Here is a 14,022-nt window from a genome sequence, read left to right on the forward strand (position 1 = left end):
ACGTCTAATGTGTAATATGTCACGTCTAATGTGTAATATGTCACCTCTAATGTGTAATATGTCACGTCTAATGTATAATATGTCACATCCAATGTGGAATATGTCATATCTAATGTGTAATATGTCACATCTAATGTGTAATATGTCACATCTAATGTATCATATGTCACATCTAATGTGTCATATGTCATATCTAATGTGGAACATGTCACATCTAATGTGGAACATGTCACATCTAATGTGGAATATGTCACATCTAATGTGGAATATGTCACATCTAATGTGGAATATGTCACATCTAATGTGGAATATGTCACATCTAATGTGGAATATGTCACATCTAATGTGGAATATGTCATATCTAATGTGGAATATGTCACATCTAATGTGTCATATGTCACATAGGCCTAACCTGACATCTGTATAAGAAATGCAACACTCTGAGGTTTTCAATTTGTCTTTTCATTCAAATGTACCCGTTAACAGCCCAGTTCCTTCAAATCATAGAAACTCTGGTGAAATCATTCAATTTAGTTTCCTGGTACCCATGACTCAAACATTTCACTGGTCAGACGTTGACATTGGTCTGGCTTACTGTGTAGTCTGCTTGTTGGCATGGGAATGGACATCTGGTGGGTGACTGTCTGACACACAGTCCTACATTGTGCTGAAAGAATGCACTCATTTTATTTCCATGGAGGATTTCTTTATGGCCCATGACACAGTCCAGCAGGAATGACCCTGATTCATATTGGCAGCATGCTGAACTGCATGGTTTTGCAGAATCTAAATTCCCTCCTCTCATCATCTTAACGTCTTTAAAGAACTCTCATACACCATTTCACCAGAGAATCAACTCTCGTGTGTATGTCTCTGTCTGTCTGTGTTTGTGTGTGTGTGTGTGTGTGTGCATGCAGGTGTCATTACATCATCCATGACTTTGTACATGAGGTAGTACAATTCAGTAATGGTTAATCATGCAACAAATCCATTGTATTGTAATGAGGACCAGAAATGCATATAACATTTTTTTAAATTAATCACATGTGATACAATCTACACTTCACAGCAGTCAGAGCTTGACTTGGATCTGCTTTGCCGACCATATAAGTGTAATTGCGAGGGACATTCAGAGAGACGGTCATACTAGGAACTGTCAGTGAAGTAAAGTATTCTGCACTGTTGCCGTTGGACTATTACAGGTTAAATAAAAAAATATTTTATAATAAAAATGTAACGAGTACTTTTGGGTTTCAGGGGAAATTATTTTGTAAAAAGTACATATTTTCTTTAGGAATGTAGTGGAGTAAAAGTAAAAGTTGTCCAAAATATAAATAATAAAGTAAAGTACAGATACACAAAAAACTACTTAAGTAAAAAATACTTTAAAGTAATACCTAAGTACTTTACACCACTAGTAGTAGTATAGTGGACACAGTACAGCAGCAAATCAAGGCTTGACTCAAGTCCAAGGAATTCTCTGAACCGGAATTCCAAATCACCAGAAACATCCATTAGGCAGATCTGTTCTGGGATTTGACCAGGAAGTCTAGAATCATGCATGTTGTTGTTTATAAACGCTGTGACTCTCAAAGTCATGCAAACACAGTTTACAGTTAATGTCCACAATAACAAAAAAGCCAACATAAAAGTGCTTCAGAGAAAATTAGAGGTCCTAGGGTACTCTTGAAAGGGTCATATATTTGCCATGCTACCTGCCATTGGAACCCTTTTCACTTGAGCCAGTGAACTTGGGAACTTTCACCTGTAATCTTTCACCTGTGACCTTTCACCTGTCATAAAACGAAGGAAAACAGACAAGCAACTGGCGTCCTATTTAAAGATGTTCTTTAAATAGTTGCACGTAGTTGTTAAAGCCAATAACATCAATACTTAAACGTTAAGCGAACATGGCGGACAAGCTGAGTTTGAAAGGAGCTAACACATACTATACTAACACATACTGTACTAACACATACTGTACTAACACATACTATACTAACACATACTGTACTAACACATACTATACTAACACATACTATACTAACACATACTGTACTAACATATACTATACTAACACATACTGTACTAACACATACTATACTAACACATACTGTACTAACACATACTATACTAACACATACTATACTAACACATACTGTACTAACATATACTATACTAACACATACTGTACTAACACATACTGTACTAACACATACTATACTAACACATACTGTACTAACACATACTATACTAACACACATACTGTATCTGACCGTCTGAATAACTTAGACATGCTTCCATTCCTTTATATCATGTCCCTGACTGAGCCAACTGAACCACGTGATGTTCTTCCGGGTACTGTATGTGCTCTGCTGATAGGACATTGTGGGCTAGAGAAGAACCAGCAGAGGAGACACACTAGAGAAGAACCAGCAGAGGAGACACACTAGAGAAGAACCAGCAGAGGAGACACACTAGAGAAGAACCAGCAGAGGAGACACACTAGAGAAGAACCAGCTATTGTCAAGGAATCAACCTCTAACCCACGTTAGCTGTCAATCAAGTTTCCTACACGACAGGAGCATGGAACCTAAACATGACCACCATGACCATTGCCACCCACTAGTCATTGCAGGCAGCAACCATAGACCTTAACCACAGAATAAAGGCTAGAATTTAGGTTTGCGAAGGATGCTTGTAGTCAAACAGCAGGCAGCACATGGCCCACAGATGGCACAGTACAGACAAGCAGCTATAGGATACCACTTCTGACATCATGCTGTACACTCAGTATCCAACAAGTATATTTTAATATCAACAAGGTTTCATAATTGCGTTTATCAATTCAGGAAAGTATCTGTTTAGTTGTGTTGCAGACCTGGGTTCAAATAGTGTGTAAAATATTTGACTTCTGGGCAGGGTTTGCACTTTTGGGACTATTCCATTGGTTCCATTATGCCAGGCAAGCACAACCAAGTACAACTAATGTATTTGAAAGAAAACAAATACTATATGAACCCAGGTATGTGGTGCTGACTCACGTTCAAGACAACTCGGAACTCGAAACTCTCAAATTTCCGACTTGGTTGTAGAAAGTCGAGGTCTGAGTTTCCCACTTGGAAACTATCAGAATCAACCACTAGGACGTTCTATGCAAAAAGCATACGCACATTTTTACTTGAAGGTTCAGAATTTCCGATTTGTCTTGAACGCATTGAACCCGCATGGGAGAACCTATCCTAATGTGACATAGCATGTCATGAAATTGGAGGATCTAACCAATTACACCAGTCTTTGAAATGGTCACCAGGGGACAGATAGAGAACACGCTCGGAGGAAGAGAACAGTATATTTAAGACTGCCAACCTCCAGCGGATCAACTCCAGAGGGCAGACGTCCTTCATGATCTCCTCCGACAAAATACAACCAGCTGTATAAACATTCAAAACCTGCAAAGGCAACTCAAAACAACAGACACACACCGTTCGCCAGCAAGTCTGCGTTTGTGTTCTTGAACAAGGCACACGCTTACAGACCATCTCGTCATCATCTATATTTCCTAAAACTGGATAGGTTCTTGAGTGGGTCACAAAGCTGACTGAGAAGGAAGTGCCACTCAGAGCTGACTGAGAAGGAAGTTCCACTCAGAGCTGACTGAGAAGGAAGTGCCACTCAGAGCTGACTGAGAAGGAAGTGCCACTCAGAGCTGACTGAGAAGGAAGTGCCACTCAGAGCTGACTGAGAAGGAAGTGCCACTCAGAGCTGACTGAGAAGGAAGTGCCACTCAGAGCTGACTGAGAAGGAAGTGCCACTCAGAGCTGACTGAGAAGGAAGTGCCACTCAGAGCTGACTGAGAAGGAAGTTCCACTCAGAGCTGACTGAGAAGGAAGTTCCACTCAGAGCTGACTGAGAAGGAAGTTCCACTCAGAGCTGACTGAGAAGGAAGTGCCACTCAGAGCTGACTGAGAAGGAAGTTCCACTCAGAGCTGACTGAGAAGGAAGTGCCACTCAGAGCTGACTGAGAAGGAAGTTCCACTCAGAGCTGACGCAACATGTGAGAGAGGCTGAATTGCATGCTTTCAAAAAGGATCATTTTTACTTTCAAACCATGGAGGCTTGAGGGTGGAAAGAGGAGAGGGGGCTCCATCCCTCAGGCGTCCCACAGCCTGTGGGACGTAAGCCGTACCCTGACATACTGCATCTTACAGCTCTATAACTTCACCCCCCAGCCCCCCTCCCTCCCTCCCTCCTTTCGGCTAAGACTTGTTTTAATATTTTCCAAATACTGCCAAAGCAACTATTTTAACATCTGGAAATCATCCCCTATCCACTCCCCTGTTTGCTGATGCTGTCATTTGGTAGTTCCCATGGAGCAGCCTCATTGGCACAAGCTGCATTAAATATCTATAATCTCCATCCATTTGGTAGTTCCCATGGAGCGGCCTCATGGGCAAGAGCTGCATTAAAAATCGATAATTTCCATCGTCTGTGGGGCCACTGAGTCCTGCAGGTTCAAAGCCATGGGCTATCACGCCGGGCAGTTGATAAAACATGGATGTCTGGTACTCTGGTTTAGGTGTAATCCGACACAAAGCACAATCTGGATTTCTTTTGGTCCGTAATCAAGTCATAGCGCAAAACTGCAGCACATGGTTCCAATCAGTCCCGCGTCTGGTGGACTTCATGTGTTTGGACATTAGCTTTTGGGGAGAAAACAGCCCATTTCTTGTGATGTAAGTAACTGATGTGGCAGCAACAACTGGAACCAATTTGCGAGACAAAGTGACCTCATATATGTAGGTTTGTTGATCCAGAATACCAGCTTTGTTTGCTTCTTGCACATTACCCACACAGAGAGAGAGAGAAGATAGAGAGAGAGAGAAAGAAAGAGAGAGAGAAAGAGAGAGAGAAAGAGAGAGAGAAAGAGAGAGAGAGAAAGAGAGAGAGAGAGAGAGAAAGAGAGAGCGAAAGAGAGAGAGAGAGAGAGAGAGAAAGAGAGAGAGAGAGAGAGAGAGAGAGAGAGAGAGAGAGAGAGAGAGAGAGAGAGAGAGAGAAAGAGAAAGAGAAAGAGAAAGAGAGAGAGAGGGAGAAAGCGAAAGATATCAGTCTGGCATTTGTCTTAAATAAATACCAAAACGTTTATTAAAAACACCTAACACCAAAATCTAATATAAACACATGTATAAGTAAGTAGAAAGAACACATGCTCCACAAAGATGAAATGGTCTAGTTCCTTTGATGTACAGTGTTGTGGCCATCTTTGAAGATGTTTTACAGGCGTGTCAGTCTGCCCGTTGGGAGGGGGAGTGTTCACACACTAACATGTTTTGCATGGTTTCTCACTGGTCCACTGCTGGGCACGAATCACTGCTTTTAGTTACTTGGGACAGTGATCCATTGCCAGATTAATCTTCATGTTCCAAAGGCGAAATTGTGGTTTAGATATTGGGGGGAACGAACAGTCGACGGGAGGTCCTGGGTGGCCTCCCTGAGAAATGTTTTTGCCATTTTATAACGCATTTCTACACAGTTTGACGTCACTTATTTAGCCTCTCTTGAGGGGCTTTGGAGGGGTATAATGAGGGGCATATGGAGGACTATCATGAGGGGTACGTAGAGGGTATTATAAGGGGTATTTGGAGGGGTACTATGAGGGGTATATGGAGGGGTAATATGAGGGGTATTATGAGGGGTACATGGAGGGGTATTATGATTATGAGGGGTATATGGAGTGGTATTATGAGAGGTATATGGAGGGGTATTATGAAGGGTACATGGAGGGGTATTATGAGGGGTACATGGAGGGGTTATATGAGGGGTACCATGAGGGGTACCATGAGGGGTACATGGAGGGGTATTTGGAGGGGTGTTATTGAGGGTTACATGGAGGGGTATTATGAGGGGTACATGGAGGGGTATTATTGAGGGGTACATGGAGGGGTACCATGAGGGGTACATGGAGGGGTAATATGAGGGGTATTTGGAGGGGTATTATGAGGGATACATGGAAGGGTATTATGAGGGGTACATGGAGGGGTAATATGAGGGGTATTTGGAGGGGTATTATGAGGGGTATATGGAGGGGTATTATGAGGGGTACATGGAGGGGTAATATGAGGGGTACATGGAAGGGTATTATGATTATGAGGGGTATATGGAGGGGTATAAGGATATGTATTATGAGGGGTATTTGGAGGGGTATTATGAGGGGTACATGGAGGGGTATTATGAGGGGTATTTGGAGGGTTATTATTAGGGGTATATGGAGTGGTATTATGAGGGGTACATGGAGGGGTATTATGAGGAGCATATGATGGGTATATGGAGGAGTATTATGAGGGGTATATGGAGGGGTATTATGAGGGGTATATGGAGGGGTATTATGAGGGGTATTAAGAGGGGTATATGGAGGGGTATTATGAGGGGTATATGGGCGGGTTTTATGAGGGGTATAAGGATATGTATTATGAGGGGTATATGGAGGGGTATTTTGAGGGGTATATGGAGGGGTATTTTGAGGGGTATTTGGAGGGGTATTATGAGGGGTATATGGAGGGGTATTTTGAGGGGTATATGGAGGGGTTATATGAGGGGGATTAAGAGGGGTAACATGAGGGGTATTATGAGGGGTATATAGAGGGGTATTATGAGGGGTATATGGAGGGGTATTATGAGGGGTAAATGGAGGGGTAATATGAGGGGTACATGGAGGGGTATTTTGAGGGGTATATGGAGGGGTTATATGAGGGGTATTAAGAGGGGTATATGAAGGGGTATTATGAGTGGTATATGGAGGGGTATTATGAGGGGTACATGGAAGGGTATTATGAGGGGTACTATGATTATGAGGGGTACATGGAGGGGTATTATGAGGGGTATTTGGAGGGGTATTATGAGGGGTATATGGAACGCTATTATGAGGGGTACATGGAGGGGTATTATGAGGGGTAAATGGAGGGGTATATGGAGGGGTATTATGAGAGGTACATGGAGGGGTATTATGAGGGGTATTTGGAGGGGTATTATGAAGGGTACAATGTAGGGGTATTATGAGGGGTATATTGAGGGGTATTATGAAGGGTACAATGTAGGGGTATTATGAGGGGTATATGGAAGGCTATTATGAGGGGTACATGGAGGGGTATTATGAGGGGTACATGGAGGGGTATATGGAGGGGTATTATGAGAGGTACATGGAGGGGTATATGGAGGGGTATATGGAGGGGTATTATGAAGGGTACAATGTAGGGGTATTATGAGAGGTACATGGAGGGGTATATGGAGGGGTATTATGAAGGGTACAATGTAGGGGTATTATGAGAGGTACATGGAGGGGTACATTGAGAGGTATGTGGTGGGGTACATGGAGTGCTATTATGAGGGGTGCATGGAAGGATATTTGAAAACACAGTATAAGTCGAAGGATAAATGAAAGGCCCGCCAATCTTCCACTTACAAATATAATATTTTTTATTATTTAGGGGGTTTTTGTGGGGCGGGGTGGAACTCCTAACTCCCTGCATTTCATCACATTATGGCATGAGGATAAGATAAAATGCTGCAGTTTCAAAGGTAATTTCCTGCTACTCTACACATTTTGCCATGAGAGAAAATGCTGAGAGAAAATGTTACAGTTCTACAGTAACTGTCCAGTGAAAACTTTTAATAGTTAATATTCCGATAATGAATAATAATTGACTCACCCTATACTCATATTTGTGTCCAAAGCATAAAATGCTTTTGCGTGTTGTTTCCTCATAGAGGATGATGTCCTGAGGAGAATGAGCTGGCCAATCAGCGGTCTACTCACATTCATATTTTTAATGACCAGTATACGCCCACACATTCTGTTGTTGCGGTACGCCCACACCATTTCAACACTGAAAAGCTGCTTTTTAACATACTTAATTCACATTTTTCTGGGAAGGAAAACTATTTAATTCAGATTATAATTAATTATTGGTCATTTTTCATGGAAATCTGGAAACATTGGACAATTACTTTAAAGGTCGACTTTGAGCAAAAACTTTGGCTACAGAACTGCCATTTCTTACTGATCTCTACAGCTTCCGTCCAGAAACAAATCCTCTGAAATGACATCATATCCCCCCATCCCCCATGGCAATTTTGCCAATGTTCACAAACTTGCTTGTTACAACTTGCACACTACATACTTTTATTATGCAGTGAAGACCTACCTATGTCAGAAGAATGATTGTGTTTTGTTTGTATGTGTGTGTGCCAAGCTTAGACCTCTCGTTTGTCATCCGCAAGTCTATCAAGTATTTGAGACCATTGAGCAAGCCAACTTCCAACACATGTGCGTACACATATGACATTCATCTAAAACTGTTAAAAAAAGGATTTCAAACATTTGCTCTAAACATGTTTCCAGTCTTCAAGGGTTCATCTTGAACTCTCCCTCTCAGAAATCTAGCCACGTTTGAAAAACATATCTTTAATACCCTCCACAATCTTTTCTTCTTCATGGTTACAGACTCTATTTTCTAGAACAGATAAATATTACTGTTGTGTTCCAACTTCTCTGAGACAGAATGTCTGTATGCAATTCCTCACTTTAATCAACATTCAACCACACTCCATTTTAAGTCGCCATTTTCCATATAAAAATCTCAATTAAACCCAGTTACACTGCTTATTATAGATGAGGGCATAGAGGGCGATATATGATTACTATGCTGAAAACAAATCTTGGAATATAATTCTACAATGCATTTACACTTTTCAAAAATAGCTTTTTCAATTGTGCAAAATAACATATTGAATCATTGGATGTCTCTAGAGTTTTACTCAGCAGCACATCAGCCTATTCAGCAGCTGGTCTCTGTCACCACATTACATACTTCACTTTTCATAACATTTCAATCCAATTGCAAATCGAAAGTCTCGTTCTGATTCAACCAAGTTAGATGTGTTCTTGAAATGACAAAGTTCTAAATACAGGGATTTGTTGCTGCTATTCTAAGGACTAATAAACGCTTTGGAAAAATAGGATGGCCTTTCTACTCACAATGACATAAAGTGGCTAAAACCTCAACTGTACCCCATACTTAACTCAACGTAACCATCCAATGATAGTCATACCCTAAAACATTCCTCAAAAGCAGAGTTGACTCGTTTTTCACTTAGTTGCGAGAATTTGAGAACTTTTCCGCTGCTTTGACAGGATTGAATTAGAATGTTCTTGTCCCTGGGTTGGCATCATTAATGTTCTGTGGGAACATGAGTTCAAGGTCTCTGTGCCTCGTTTCATGTGGACAAATGTGGTAACCTTGGCCTCTACCCTGAGCAGAGACCAGACAGGGAAACGACTAGTGGGACTAGTACTCTGAAATCCAATAGAATGTAAGGAACAAAACTTTCCTCTGAGGAGGAGTGGTCACCAGTCGTCCATTTTGAAGAGGCATTAGATCAGGGGCCCTACATAAAATATGTCGTCTGTCGAGAATATTAGGTTTAGGTCCTCCTCTTGTCAGGCTTTGTAGATGAACATATATTTTCTTATAATACCTAAAGCAGTCCCATGTTTTACTGGAAGATATGCCTCTATTGTAACAGTATTGTCATAATGGTAATTAACTCAACATAAAATGTGCAGACATGTTGAACATCATTACGCTTCATACATGCTCAGATGTGAGAGGCTTTTTAAGGTACCTGTTCATTCCACCACAAGGGGGAAACAAACTCCAATCGAGCCTTTAGCTAGAAGTCAAAAAGATTGACTTGACAGCACACTAAAATCAGGGGCCACTCAAGGGCCACAAAGGTACTTTCAGTAGCCTGCTTTATGTATTTTGCCCTCATGACATCATACATAAAATAACATTCCATGACATCATAACATTAACAAATAATCGCTGAAAGAAGACACGACATCACTAAAACAATAACACTCAAGTGTTTCAGCTCTGGGTTGTAAGTGTTGGCCACCTAGTCTGTATAGGCTACCTATACACTTTTAGAAAAAAAGGTGCTATCTAGAACCTAAAAGTGTTCCTTGGCTGTCCCCATAGGAGAACCCTTTGTATAACCCTATTGGTTCCCGGTAGAACCCTATTGGTTCCCTTTTGAGTTCCATGTAGAACCATTTGCACAGAGGATTCAACATGGAACCCAAAAGAGTTCTACCTGGAACCAAAAAAGGGTTCTACTTGGGGACAGCCGAAGAACCCTTTTGAACCCTTTTTTCGAAGAGCGTAGAGAGCTCTAATGACTCAGTGAATCTAACACCATTTGCCCCTTATCTGTCTCCTCTCCTCACATCTGCCCTGCATTAGAATGCAAGCTGTGTTCCCTCCAAGACGTGTGGTGTTGAAATAGTCTCGGCAGATGTAGAATACAGAGGGAAAAAATCTGCTTGTTGGTGAACAAGAGAGGTGAGGAATAAAGTTAGTCCTGAGGCAGTCCTTTTCTCTCACAGAGCTTTCTTCTGACACCTTAGAGAAACATGTAACATCATTGGCAATCACTAACATTATGTTCATACAGGACACTACAGAATCTTACTGAGAGTTTATTTTCCCATTTAGGATAATCCACACTATAAAGTTACTCTCATCTCTTTTCAACCTTTCCAAAGTTGGAACGAATCTCAGAGAGCCTCCCGGCTAAGGTCTGTCCCAAACATCCTTTACAGAAATCTATCTTGTGTGTTCCATGCCGTCACTCTGTCCTCAGCTGCTAGCCATTAGAATGCAATAAAAAGAAAAACCTCAAACAAGGTAACGGTGCACTTCATATTGCCTTGCTATTTACTTTGGCAAAAACAGATCTTAATAAAGAAACAAATTGTTATCTGTACGTCCAACACTCTTTTACTCATTAGCAGAACACTTCAGAACTACCAAAACTAAATATATCCAACAACTTGAAACAAATTAAGCTCTTCATAGATAAATGTAAAAATTCAACAGCAGAGAAGTCCTAGTCCAACAAGCTCATGTTAAAAGTTCAACTCAGCGTGCAACCAGCACCCACACTATCAACCCTATACCAATCAACTTTAATTAATTAAGCATTCATATAAACAAGCATTGAGGTACTTACCACTGTTTCCGTCCTGGCATTTCACAATAAAAACCTGAGTCACAGAGACAACCAGAAAAAGGCAAATCCTTGAATACACAAAGCTCATCATGTCTATAGGAAAGACATGGGCTCTCCTTGTGCGCAAAGTGGGGTGAAAATGTACAAGGTATCACTGTACCATGTACACAGAGAACACTACCAGTAAGCAGCGCGCAATAAAGACCCAACCCAGACTGCACCAGTGCTTTTTTTGTGGGGAAGAGTTAAAGCTTTAAATGAGAAGAACGCTGGCAACCCTAATTTTCCTCCCCCTCTTGTCAGCCCTCTCTCATAACCATCCACTCACAGGCATTTGTGGTTTTGTGAAAACTACACCCTTGTTTATAAGTTCCCATCATTCTACTGATTCGTGTGTGTTTCTTTTTGTTCTCAGTCTAAAACCATTGAGATCAGAATTAGAGCAAAGATAGGAAGAAACAGATAAGAAAAGCTTTGTTTGTCACTGATTTCATTTACCCCACCCCCTCCCTGGAGTGGTTGCTAAGCAGGTCTGTTGAAGTACTGTTTTATGGGTTGAAAGGCAACTTTTTTATTAGAAGAATAAGAATACATTTTATGGCCCATAGTCTCTGTGGAAAGGTGATGGGGAACCTCAACTGCTGGTGTGGTTGTAGTTGGGAGTGAGACTTCTAGATTTTTTGGGGGGGGCAGATTTATAAGTGATAAATCAATGTATTATTTATTAATTATTAGTTTTGTATTTATTTATAAATTATTTCCATATTTGTTCTTTATCATGATGATTGCGAACATACTCTGATCTACAACAACAACAACATTGGGAAGTATTACACTGGAGAGACAAAGCATCATTGGGAGTATGGGTTGATAACGGTAGCCATGTTGCTAAGAACAACCAGGTTGAAATGTTAGCCAGGACCCATCGTTAAAGTAACCATCCAGTGAAAATCTCACTTGTAAACATTCTTATTCTGTTAACCCATACCTCCCAAAATTTGTTGACTCATCTTATACTTGTATTTGTGGTCAAAGCATACATTTGGGGGGAAAAACCCACCTCAAAATCTTAACAGATCGTTTAAAAAATGTTTGCTATTTCCTCTTAGAGAATGATGTCATCCTGCCTCACAACATTCTGTTTTTGGGGTACGCCCACACCATTCCAACACAGAAAAGCTGCTTTCTTGACATACTTAATTAAAAGATTTTGGAAGGAAAAGTATGTCACGTATATTGTAATTAATTATAGGTCATATTTCATAGAAATCTGGAAACACTGGACAGTTATTTTAACCATGGTTAAAGTACCTGTCCAGTCTGTACTGTATATAGGTGTACATTCCATCAGAAGGACTGATGTAACTCACAGGCATAAACTCATAGCTAAATGATGAAACCACAAATTACATGTTCTTTTTTTTTTTACTATTGGGTTGATTTGGTCAAAGGTGTTTTGAGATCGTCTCTCACATGTTCAACAGATGGTCACGTTGACCAGAAAACATAAATATTTATGAGGGAGGGAGATCAAGCGGATAGTTAGGCTTTGTGTGAGTGAGCTGCTCTTGCTCTACAAAATATGTATGTACAGTATCTATCTCTACAACTCATGAAGGAGATGTTGAATGAGAATAGTAGACAGTATTAAGCCACGGGTCAACCCAAACCACCATGAAAATATCATGGGTCAGTAGGTTACTAGGATGTATTTCCAAATGTAAGAAAGTTGTTGAAATGCTCTTAGGCAGGTTACCATTGTCTTTGATTGATAGGTCCTCAGATATGAAAGGAATTCCCGTTAGATTCTCCTTTCATAAGACAATGCTAGAGGATGCTACTGGCCTGCCAGAGGAATGTACAGCCAAACACAGTATAGTATATGAACGTAGAGTAGGCAGCACAGCAACTGTATCCAATCAGGAACTCAGAAGCCCCAGCAAATCACAGAGGGGATAGAAACAGGGGAAGCCGATGTCATGTAACCATGTATGGAGCATGAGAATCATTTCAATGCTCTGAAGAACATTTGTCATATTGCTTACACCCATCTGACTCCTTCATATCTGCAAACATCAAGAAGGACGGGAGGGACTTTATCTGGAGGGAATAGTCTCTTGAGACAGCCTCAGCTGTCCTGGCTGCTGAGATTAGGAGGGAGGGACTACTTCATTTCTGGACCAGGCCAGAAATCAACTGAGAAGAGGTCCTTCTCAGCTCAGTTGGTAGAGCATGGCTCTTGCATTGCCAGGATAGTGGGTACAAATCCCCATCACCACCCATCCATACTTAAAAAATACATGCATGACAGTAAGTCGCATATGTTACAGTATTATACACTGAACAAAAAATATAAATGCAACAATTCAAACTATTTTACTGAGTTACAGTTCATATAAGGAAATTCATTAGGCCCTATACATTTCACATGACTGGGAATACAGATTTGCATCTGTTGGTCACAGATACCTTAAAAAAAGGTTAGGGGCGTGGATCAGAAAACCAGTCAGTATCTTGAGACATAGAGCCGAGCATTACCATGCTGAAACAGGAAGTGAAGGCAGTAGATGAATTGCACGACAATGGGCCACAGGATCTCATCACAGTGTCGCTGTGCATTCAAATGGCCATTGATTAAATGCAGTTGTGTTCCTTGTCCGTAGCTTATGCCTGCCCATACCATTACCCCACCGCCACCATGGGGCACCCAAACCACGCCATACTGCCCGGTACAGTTGAAACCGGTAATCATCCGTAAAGAGCACACTTCTCTAGCATGCCAGTGGTCAGCAAAGGTGCCCGCTGAAGTCAGATACGACGCCAAACTGCAGTCAGGTCAATACTCTGGTGAGGGCAACGAGCACGCAGATGAGCTTCCCTGAGACGGTTTCTGACAGTTTGTGCAGAAATTCTTTAGTTGTGCAAACCCACATATTCATTATCTGTCCA

The 14,022-nt window shown here is 41.2% G+C and overlaps 1 protein-coding gene across 1 annotated transcript in view; it reads right to left on the minus strand.

The window, feature by feature from the left end:
- Nucleotides 1-11,323, minus strand: part of LOC120058526 (collagen alpha-2(V) chain-like) — a 60,631-nt gene extending 49,308 nt beyond the window's left edge. The window contains exon 1 of the mRNA XM_039007248.1: nucleotides 11,074-11,323. Coding sequence (XP_038863176.1) covers nucleotides 11,074-11,164 — 91 coding nt within the window. The 5' untranslated portion in view covers nucleotides 11,165-11,323. The remainder of the gene's footprint in view (nucleotides 1-11,073) is intronic.
- Nucleotides 11,324-14,022: the final 2,699 nt, after the last annotated feature.

The sequence above is a fragment of the Salvelinus namaycush genome, chromosome 13 (assembly GCF_016432855.1).
Source record: "Salvelinus namaycush isolate Seneca chromosome 13, SaNama_1.0, whole genome shotgun sequence".
Taxonomy (NCBI): Eukaryota; Metazoa; Chordata; class Actinopteri; order Salmoniformes; family Salmonidae; genus Salvelinus; species Salvelinus namaycush.